Source organism: Panicum hallii, chromosome 8 (genome assembly GCF_002211085.1).
Source record: "Panicum hallii strain FIL2 chromosome 8, PHallii_v3.1, whole genome shotgun sequence".
Lineage (NCBI taxonomy): Eukaryota > Viridiplantae > Streptophyta > Magnoliopsida > Poales > Poaceae > Panicum > Panicum hallii.
Window position 1 is genome coordinate 4,968,129 of NC_038049.1, and position 11,358 is coordinate 4,979,486.

Genomic DNA, 11,358 nt, shown 5'->3' on the forward strand with positions numbered 1-11,358 from the left:
GTGACACCGGTGATGTAATAGTTTCTGAGGTCCGAAAGAAAAAACGGCCACGTCATGCAAGTAAAGTAATGTTCACAACATATGAAACGTGGCATGGTACTACACATGGTGGCTCCGTAGGTGAACAAGATGACCCCGAGGAATTTTAACATGTAATGTGATGTCATATGTAGTTTTTCTTAATAGTGTTTTATTTGCTAATTGTTGTTATGAAACTTGTTATCTTTTATTTACCATTGTTTTATATGATATTAACTAACCATATTTTAATTTTTTTAGGATGAGGTCATTTGTGCACTCTCTGAAGGGGAAGGGAAAGAATGATGTATCCTCGTCTTCAAGGAGTCAGGGAAAGAAGAATGATGGCTCCGCATCTTCGGATAGGCCTTCTCTCTTTAGAGGCAGCAGTTCTCATCTGGGCTGAAGAAGTGCACTTCAGCGATATCTAGATGAGGCTGTGCAAGTAAGTTTTATGTAGTTTGCATGTGTAATTTAATTTTTTTAATAACAATAAATATATACTTGTCTTTGAACAGCAAGAAGAGGAAGGTAAGGGTGCTTATGAGGAAGAATATATCGCGAATGTGGATGGTGATGGAGATGGAGGTAGTGGAGAGAGAGATAGGTGCGAGGATAGAGAAGAGTGCGAGGATGGAGATGGAGATGTAGAGGAGGAGGAAGAGGAGGATACTGCTGCACAACCAGTGTTCAGGTACTTATGATCATTTCATGAAAATTTTTATATGAGCTAGCTAACTAATATAATACATTTAGATTTAGAGGCAACAATGTGATGACTCCTGCAGCAACCAATTCGGCAAATCGTCGACAGATTAGGCCACATGGGGATTGGTAAGTAATATATTTTATTGTTGTGATTGTTCAAGTATTATATAGTTCAAGTAAGAAACATGATGGATATCATATTCTAATTGCATGTAGTGGGACGACATTAGTTGGGAGAGAAGAAATAGGTTAAGATCTGTGAATGCAACATTGGGAACACTTTATCGGTTTCACTACCCAGGAATGATCACAGTTGGAGATGTGCTTCAGCCTGCATTGAAGTGGGAGCACTATAAACTGCAATCGGATGATCAGGGCGTCACGACGGCAGCGAGAGTTTGGAATGAGTTCTGGGTACTTTTTTATCATAACTTGTCTAACTTGTATAACTACTATCTATTTGATTCATTTATAAGTTATCTAACAAATTTATTTTCCTTTTTAGGAGAGGTATCGTTTGCCGGAGGAGGAGGAGCAGTGCCTACAAGATAGGGCTCGTTCTGTATTCGACAAGGCAGCGACGAAGGTCGTAAGGGATATGATGTTCAATGCTCGTATACAGTGTGTTTGTTTATACTATAAGAAAAATAAAGCTGCAAGATATGAACAAGAAACTGGGTGCTTCTGAGATATATCTCTGAGAGGATGAGTACCTTCAAGTTGATATTAGCGGTTTGCCTTGGTTAAGAAAGTGTCCGGATGCTTGGCGAGCACTTTGTGCTTATTGGGTTTCACCTAGCTTTGTGGAAAAATGTAGGATGAAAAGAGCTAATCGTCAAGCAGGACCACGGGTTACACAAAGATATGGGGCTGATGGACACCTTCGTTTGGCTCATCGAATGGTAGGTGTTCATTATTTCAATTTGATTATTATGTACTTACTTGCAATATCACAATTTTTTCTTTGCCAGGAGGCACAAAGTGGGGTGGCCCCAAGCTATATTGAGACATACATTCGAGGCCACCACGGCGCAAATCCTACACAGCCAGAGTTGCTTTGCAGTGAGGATGCCACACAGACTCTGGTTAGTAAAATAATTTGATTTCAATTCAGCGATGATTCGAATATAATCTTATTATTGATTGCTTGAATGGTAGGCGAGATATGGTGATGAAATGGTGGCACGTCATGGGGAGGAGTATGATTGGAGGAGGAGTGATGTGGATGTCGGTGCCTTGTACTCAAGCGGAGGAGGGAAGAAACATGGCAGGTTCAGCATGTTGAATGGCGTTATTGATACAAGTGGTGCTTTGAGTGAGGCAAGGTGTTCCCAGTCCTCTCAGAATTCTCGGGGCTACCAACGGGAAAGTGAAAGTGAAAGTCGACTGCAGGAGGAGATAAGGCAGCATAGAGAGGCGATGCAGAGACAAGAGGAGTGGGTAAGGCAACAGCACGAGTACATACAAGGTTTTTTCGTTCAGCAGCTACAGATTCAAGCACTATGCAAGTTTGATATTTTTTTCAACTTCTTGTGCACTTTTCATTGCTATAAGATATTTGATATACTATCGGTTTTTAGGAAATGCTAGTGGCTACCCTTGACTCACAATTTAATTTGCCACCTCTTCCTTCACCTCCTCCTCCACCGCCGACTTTTGTACCATATGCGCGTCTACCGTCTCCACAAGTGGTAATTATATCGTATAACTAGTAATGCTCAAATTTTCTTATATATGCATACTAAATAGATTTAACTTTTTCTATAATCAGGGTTCGACGAGTACTCATCCTCGAGGAGTTTTTGCCAGCCCGTCCACACCACCATCAACAGCGCGAAACATTTCTGGAGGTGACTGCGGCAGCGGACATAATATTACCCCTCCTTGATTTGTGTTTTCGCATTTCGTTGACATATATATGTTATTTGGACTATGGATTTCATGATTGTACTTATTGGATGTATTTGGTGATTGTGTGATGATGTATTTCGTAATTCTGCTTATGGATATATATGTTAAGTAATTGCTTATGGATGAGTGCCTTTCATAACTGCTTATATATGCTGTTATATATACTGTTTTTTTTGCTGGAGGTCCAGTATTTTCGTCGGCCAGAATTACGAAATACACTGCCGATAAAAATAATTGTCTTATTTTCGTGGGCCCTGTAGCCGACGAAAACACTGTCATTTGTTTCGTCGGCCAAGATGGCCGACGAAAATAGAGTTATTTTCGTCGGCAACCGACGAAAAAGCATCTATTTTCGTCTGTTTTATTCCGTCGGCCTAATTTCGTCAGCAGGCCGACGAAAATAGCTATTTTCGACGGCTTTTGGCCGATTTTCGTCAGTTTCTGGCCGATGAAAATACACTATTTTCCTGTAGTGATCTACGAATCCTGTAGGCTCTAGCTAGTAAAGTGTTTGAAAGCTGTATCGCTAATGAAGATCTGAATATATATAAATTGTTAACCGGGAATCTGTGTATGCCAGTATAATGCTGCTAACTAAAAATAAGGTAGTCCCAACAAAAGCATGAGTGTTGATCCAATCCGTGTTTTCTAATTAATAAGCTTGGAACATAAGGGCATCATAGTCTTATTCTCTCCGCAACTTAATTCTCCCACTCCATGCATTCTTCCCCTTCAGGACTCCACGGTATCCTATAAATACCACCGTTGTTCCTCTCACTTGTCACACAGGTACACACAAACAATACAAGGTCACTACACATCTCGCTTTGTTCTTCTTGCAACTATAGCCAAAACTATCATACACTACATGGCTACTCCCTCGCGCCCATTGATTTTTCTCTTCCTCCGCCTGCCATCAATCGTAGCAAAGGTCAACATCCCTGAAGACATCTATCCATATCCATGCAAGTGTTCTCAGGAGAACGAGACTCGCCTTCACATGTACTCGCACCAATTTCCTGCCTTACCAGGCGTTCCAAACCGGAACAAATATGGCGTGACAAACTCACCCGAACCGAAAGGGTTTGGTCAGATGTATGTCCATGACTGGATTCTTACCGCAGGGCTCAGCGCGACTGAAAATGTCGTGGGACGTCTGCAAGGCTTTCATCTCCAAGCTGGTCAAACCACCACCAGCTGGTACACTGCTCACACCATAGTGTTCCGCAACGGCAGGTAAAACGACATTTATACGGATGACGGTAGTTCATGGAGTGTAGTTAATGTTTCGTAAAAAAGGGATAGTACTTATTTCTTAATTATTGCGACATTATATTGCAAAAATAAGTTAAGTTGTACAAGCCATAATGTTAGGATCATTATTTTAGAGATGAAACTATATCTTTTTTTTGTGGGTGAAATAGTTTTGCAGGGTCCACACTTGAGGTGTCTGGTATCATAGGGGTGAAACCCAATGGTTAGTGGTCAATTACGGGTGGGACTGGAGCATTTGCATGTGCGCATGGAACTATCAAATTCACGAATTATCATAGTAAAAGGAAAATTTTGGTGGCAAAATGCGCACAAGAAGAGGAGAACAGAGCAAGGGGGAGTTGAGTCAATGTCGAGCTTGTATCACCGTCATCAATCACCGCAATCAAACCCTTCTTGCATTGCCCCCACGCAGAAGTGCCAAGGCTGAAGTGCAAAAGTTATTAAACAGATAATCATTAACAATAGTTCCAAAGTAAAAAATTAAAAGCATGTGTGCCTTAGATTAACCAATTGGCTCACCATCAAAACCTTTCACTAGTGCACCTGCCTTCACTACCGTTTGAGGGGGCGTGGGATTTGGGTCAGTGATGATAATTTTGATTATCACCGTTATTTTTAACCAGCGGTGAAAATACAACTATAGATTTTGAACCGGCGGTAATAACCTCCAAAACTTTTCTACACGTAATATGAGAAGGGTGCATCCACGGGATTCAAACCCATGATCTGATGGGTCGCGCGACCACTCTTCACTATTACGCTACACAACACAGTTACTTGTGGCCAACTAAATAATTCTTTTTTTAATATTAACTTCTCTATGTTTTATATTAAACTTTTGGACGCTAAAACAATCTCAAAAGAAAATAATTTATTTCAACTGCAGAGTTTTAGGTCACGTTGAGCACTCCAACTTTGATGTTGATGTTTTTCAATCTGAGGTCGTTTAATAGGTCTAATAACTTTTATTAAATATTTAGGTATATAAATAATTTTAAATAAAGAACTGCCAACAAAAGAGTTTTAGGACTCATCGACCTCTATAATTTTGGTAGAATGTTTATCTTCATCTGACTTCGTATGGACGAGTTATAAAATTTTTTATGCGAATGGTATGTTTTCACCGCCCGATCTACTTTCACCATCAGGTCATGAATAGACCTAACAGTAAAACCCCATCTATCACTGCCAGTTTTTTGATGAAAATTGATTCTGTTTTCACCGCCGGTCCGTAATACAATCCGGCGGTGATAGTCATTTTCATCGTCGATTCCAATGGTCACTACACTCATCTATCTAAGAACTGGAGGTGAAAACCTATCATTGCCGTGTTGGATTGAACCAGCGGTGATGGTCCATTTGCCAAGGCGTATTCTGTGGTAGGGTTTCACATGAATGGCAATAAAGTGGGGAAAAATTTGAGGCATACCCAGTGAACTTATATATGCAAACTATATAAACAATTGGTACTAATCATAAATAGAATCGATTCAAAAGCTTTAAAACAATGTAATTGCAGTACAAATAAATAACATCCAACTCAGAGTTACTCCCTCCACTCCAAATTATAGGTCATTTGGGCTTTTCTACATATAAAATATATCTAGATGCAGAAAAAATTAAGCTATATACTTAGAAAAATCAGAAAAACCTATAATTTAGGATCGATGGAGTAGAAAACAATAACAACAATTTAAATATACAAAGTATATGATGTTTCAATTCATGGTTAGTAAAGAAAATAGCCCGATTAAGGCCATTGTATTTTAATCATCGAGTGACAACATAATCATTTGGACTAATGATTTGTCAAGAGAAAAACTATGTCAGTGTCTATTAGGCCCTAAGGATGCAACAGAAGTAATAAAGGAATTGAAGCCGGGAGAGATCCAAGCAATAATGCTCCCGCGATGAACAGGGATTAATATCAGAGCAAAGGTAAGGTCATCTCAATGGAACCGATGGGCTCAGGCATTTGAGCCAAATCAGCTCTCATTGTGTGTCGTCACTACCTCTGTGGGCTATAGGTATGTTGAACTGTTGATCCTGTGGGCACGATAACCTTGTAATACTCCTCACTACCGGAAAAAAGATCTTTGCCGAGTGTCAAATATTTTGCCGAGTGTTTTTCTTCGGGCACTCGGCAAAGAGTTTCTTTGCCGAGTGCCGGTCTTTGCCGAGTGCCTTTTTTAAGACACTCGGCAAAGAAGCTCTTTGCCGAGTGCTTTTTTTAGGCACTCGGCAAAGAAGCTCTTTGCCGAGTGACTTTTTTATCGCACTCGGCAAAGAAGCTCTTTGCCGAGTGCCTTGTTTAGACACTCGGCAAAGATAATTTTCAAATCATATTTTGAAGTAGTAAATTAATTCAAATAAAAATATTTTCAACTACAAAGTTGTATAACTCATCAAGATGCATAATTTTTATTTTGGACATTTCTTCATTTGACAAAATAAATGTATATTTGTTCACAATATATATATCTCTCTCGTAGTTTATGAAACTATAAGAGAGATATATAAGATTTGTGAATAATATTAGAATTATCATGTCAGATGAAGAAATGATAAAACAACCAAAATAAACTTTGTAGATCTTGAGAAGTTATAATATTTTACAATTGGCAACATTTTAATTTGAAGTCATCTTATCAACAAAAACTACATCTGAATATAGAAAATTTAAAATTCGAATTTTGCAAATGACCTCGAATGGAAAAACCATCAAAATTAAAGTTATAGATCTCAAAAAGTTATGAAAGTTTGTAGTTGACAAATTTTTAATTTGAAATCATTGTGTCATATTAAAATACGTTTGAAATTTTCAAATTTGAAATTCAAATTTTGTAAACGATCTCGGATGAAGAAACTACCAAAATAAAAGTTGTAGATCTCGAAAAGTTATGCCACTTTGTAGTTAACAACTTTTTCATTTGAATTTAGTTACTATCTCAAACAAACAATTTACACTCGGTCAATTATAATACGTGGAGAATAAAAACGTAATGTTGACACATGTGGTTCAATGGTGCAGTGGTAGAGGGAGTTGTTTGTGTGCAGGAGGTCGTGAGTTCGAATCCTATCATCGACAACTTATCAAAAATTGAAAATTGCTGAAAAAAATGTGCAACCCATTAGATGGGTCATTAGCTGGCTGTACATGCCTCCCCTAATAAAATTTATTTTTTCCTATTTCAGTTTTTGGATTTTTTCCGATTTACATTTTGCCGAGTGCTTCTCTTTGCCGAGTGTTTTTTAGCACTCGGCAAAGCCTTTGCCGAGTGCCCGACAAAAGGCACTCGGCAAAGACGTCTTTACCGATGAAGTCTTTGCCGAGTGCTCTTTGCCGAGTGTTACACTCGGCAAAGGCTTTGCCGAGTGTAATCGGGGCTTTGCCGAGTGTCTGGGACACTCGGCAAAGCCCCTGAATCCGGTAGTGCCTATTGAAAAGCTGCACACCTTTCGCTTATCTTTTAAATATTTCATGGATACAGAAAACTGATATTTGCGCCATCTTTGAATGTATTGTGGGTTTTTTCAATATTACATGATTAAGCCTCTTCACATTGAGCATAAAAGAATCTTGGGCTAACCATTTCGACTGATTAATGCGTGTATCTGGTCGTGTATAAGCAGTGGGTGCTTGGATGCAATGGACCTCAATGTGTTGAATATAAATATAGAAGGACAGTACCAGAATATTAAATGGTAGCACTGACTAAAAATAAACAAGGGCAGTACGAGGGCACTAAACAGTGCAACTAGGCTAGCTGCACGTCATGGTTTGGCAGGGAGATGAACTGATTATGATGTCATCAAAACCGCGTTATATACAAATGAGATTGAAGTAGTATTTACCAAACGGGAGTTAAAATACTATGAAACTAAGGCCAAATTTTTTATATAAGTCAGAAGTTGCAAACAAATAGTTTCACGCTAAGTAATCGGATCGATATGCAGCTGCATACATGATAGAAAGAATGCATTATTCCAGTCCCAAAAACAAAAATAGAGCTATCCTTGTTGAAACATAGGCAACTCTTCACTGTATAATTCCGCTGCCTTTCCCCCTGCCACAACTGCATCCTTAGCTTCCTATAGCTCGAATGCTCCGAAGTTGCAACAGATGGCTCAAATTAATTTGGTGAACAGTAGTAAATTACATGACGCTGGACATGGTTCCGGTATTTTTCCGGCTAACATATGCATTTTGGCACATATGATAGATAAATATTCCTGTTTTCAAATAGACTTTTGAAAATTGGACCAATAATTAGTTAAGTTACATACATAATCAGTATAAAAAGCTGTATCAAAAGAATCACACTTCACAATCCTTTAATACAAAATAATTTCATAGCTGTTAATTGAGAATATACTGTGCGATTAATTGATGATCCAAATTGCTTTTATATACTTTTCGAAATCCTAACTGTGCCTTATAAAAAGAAACAAAGTAATGTTAAACGGAACTATATATATAAAGCTTTGCACGCATAGGATAGATCTTGTCATCTATCGAACAGGGGCAAGAATAATTATTGTTCTTTTTTGTAGACAAATATGTACAATTTTCACCTACTTGAACAAGCACTGTGAAAAAACAGTACATAGAGGTTTGATGGTTGCGCCGAGATTTAATTGATGAATAGGTGGGGCATAATTGTGGCACAGCTACAATACCAAGGGCTTTTCACCACGCTGCTTCTTAGTTTGTTGTATGTGTTCAAGCACACTTAATAGGTGGATCCAAATTAATTCAGTGAAATTAAAGTAAGTAGCTTTAAGTTCTATCATAGGATAATTCCAATACATAGTACCTTAATACTTGTATCCAAGGCTGCCACATTATAGACTTGATGCATGGTATGCTTAAAGTTGGACTGTCTTCGGTGGTTTAATTGCTGGGAAGTACCTTCAAAAGAATTTTATGCACAGGATTGTACAGTAATTCAAGACTGAATTATTTTATGAGGTTGCTCTGCTAGCTTGGTACCACAATGTTGCATTAACTCTGGTTCTTGCTTTCTTTCTTTACTCATCCTTTTTCTTTTCCGAAAGACACACATGCATGGGCGCACGAGTTGTGGACTGAATCACGGTGAATGGTGGATCCAAATTAGTTATTTGCAGGAGTGCGGCTTATATTAAGGGACAAATGGAGACACCCATACTGTACAAATTAAAAGGCACCAAAGTTACCCAGAGGTTTTTCACCACTCTACTTCATACTTTCTTTGATGTTTTTCCCCAGATGCGACGTCCTTACATATTTAAAACACAGTGAATGGTGGATCCAAAATAATTATTTGCGGGACTGCAAGTAGGCAACTGTTTAAATAGTATCATGGTCCACTCAACCTTCAGTCCTTCGTGTTCACATCACATTTAGTATATCTAGGTTGTAGGTAGTATATGGTGTGCAAGAGTTTGACGTTATTTAGTACTCTCTCCGTCCTAAATTATTAGTTGTTTTGATTTTTCTATGTGCATAGTTTTTATTATACATCTAGATATGTTACGAGGTGATCACATTGCTTTTAAATACTTTTCCAAATCTTAATTATCCGTTAGAAAAAGAAATAGAGTAATAATTATGGGACTATATATTTTTTTATGCACAGAATTGTGCCGTAATTTAAGAGTAAATTATGTTACGAGGTTGCTTTGCTAGCTTGGTACTACAATATTCCAGTAACTTGGTTCTTGCTTTCTTTTTCTATTATTTGTCCTTGTCTGTTTTTAAAGACGCACATGGGCACATAAGCTCCGGACTAAATCACGGTGAATGGTGGATAGGGGCAAGTAAGGGGCAATCAAGTAGGCAAGTGTTTAAGTAGTATCTTATGATCTACATCACGGTGCCCCTCGACCTTTGGTCTCTCGTGTTCACATCACATTTAGTGTTTCTATCTAGGTGGTAGGCAGTATGGTATGCAAGAAGTATTTAAGTCATTTAGTATTTGGTATACTTTGGGTTTGTGAGCTTTTGAGTATGACATGGTATCGTCATTGAGCACAAGTGGATCACACACACCGGCTCTATAAATAGGCGCGCATCCGCATTCACAAACCAGACCAACACCATCGAGGTAACATAGCATCCTCATCGCTTCGATTCAAGCACCAATATAATGGTATGTACATGTTTAGATCTAAATTTCAGTCATTGAATATACATATCATTTATTGGTTATAGCATGCATATATATCTATCAGAACAAGCCATGATGCTTAGGTTGCTTCCTGCTCCAGTGTGTAGATGTAATCTATAGTATCAGTATATGCATTGATATTTCTTGTGAACAAGCCGACCTTGCATGTTGAGAGACTACTTAATCTAGCTAGCTAGCTAGAGTAACCTGTTGCTTAGTTGTATTTACAGATAGGCATGTATGCAGGCGACCAAGGTTGGCCCGTTCGGCAGTGGAGGAGGCAACAGCCAAGACATCGACAGCGACCAAACGCCTGCTAGCCTGAAGAAAATTGAGATTTGGAGCGTCAACGGCTCCGGAGGGCTCATCAACGCCATCTCCTTCACCTACGAAACCGTGGGGAACGACGACACAATGAGCGCTATATGGGGCACGGACAAGGGCGTCCACAACAGGGTATGTATGTGTACATGTGGCGTAAATATGGTTGTGTAGTGAAAGCAATGACTGGGTGATTACAAATGTTAGCCATTCTTTTCCATGGATCTCTAGATTTCCATCCCGTCACATGTGTATGTGACCAGGCTGTCCGGCAAGTTTGACAGCAATGGTGTCAAGTCGTTGACTGTCTTCACCAGTGACGGGACAACATACGGGCCATATGGCGATGCTGCGTCTGGGAAGGACTTCGACATTCCGGTGGTGAAGAGCGCCATTGTCGCCTTCTTTGGACGTTCCGGCCAGGTCCTCCATGCTGTGGGTGCTTATGTTGTTCCCAAGTCCTGCTGAAGGGTCATCATGGAACCCTTGCTGGTCGCCGGAGTGCATGCTGGCCAAAGTTTGCTGTCTGGAGTCAAATAAAATAAAATATGGACCCTGAATTTCTGAACTCAGTAAAAACTGCTTGCAGTCTCTGCTGTGTGCGATGGGTGGTTGGGTCGGTGGGAAGGATTAGAGGATATGATCCAGCTCCTCCGTTTCTACGTGTGCTTCTTTATTTAATTTTAATGTGTGGATGTTTCTTGCTTGTGTTGTCCCAAATGCCTTTGCTTGTAAGCAATAAAAGTATTGGAAGCTAAGTATTTTCCTTGAGAAATGAAAACTATATATTAGAGCATTGTTACCCTAAACGCAACGCTAAAAGTCAGTTACCTGCCATTTAGCCCATTATTCGGGCAAAATAGGTGTTTAAACAGGCAAAACAGCCGTTTAAACGGTCAAAACAACCGATTAAACGGAAACGATGTACCGCTGTGTAGCATTTAAACAGTGTGTAAACGCGCTAAACAACAGT

At 39.2% G+C, this 11,358-nt stretch overlaps 1 protein-coding gene across 1 annotated transcript; it reads left to right on the forward strand.

Moving 5' to 3' along the window:
• The first annotated feature begins 9,898 nt into the window (after positions 1-9,898).
• Positions 9,899-11,153, forward strand: LOC112903145 (horcolin-like). The gene is made up of 3 exons (XM_025972360.1): positions 9,899-10,046; positions 10,311-10,520; positions 10,617-11,153. Exons 1-3 carry the CDS (start codon positions 10,044-10,046, stop codon positions 10,851-10,853), a joined length of 450 nt encoding a protein of 149 aa, XP_025828145.1. The 5' UTR covers positions 9,899-10,043; the 3' UTR covers positions 10,854-11,153.
• The last annotated feature ends 205 nt before the right edge of the window (positions 11,154-11,358 follow it).

Excerpts from the sequence above, each read along its gene's own strand:
- LOC112903145 (XM_025972360.1), top strand. Across the intron at positions 10,521-10,616 it reads ACAAGGGCGTCCACAACAGG|ATTTCCATCCCGTCACATGT; the intron begins GTATGTATGTGT and ends ATGGATCTCTAG.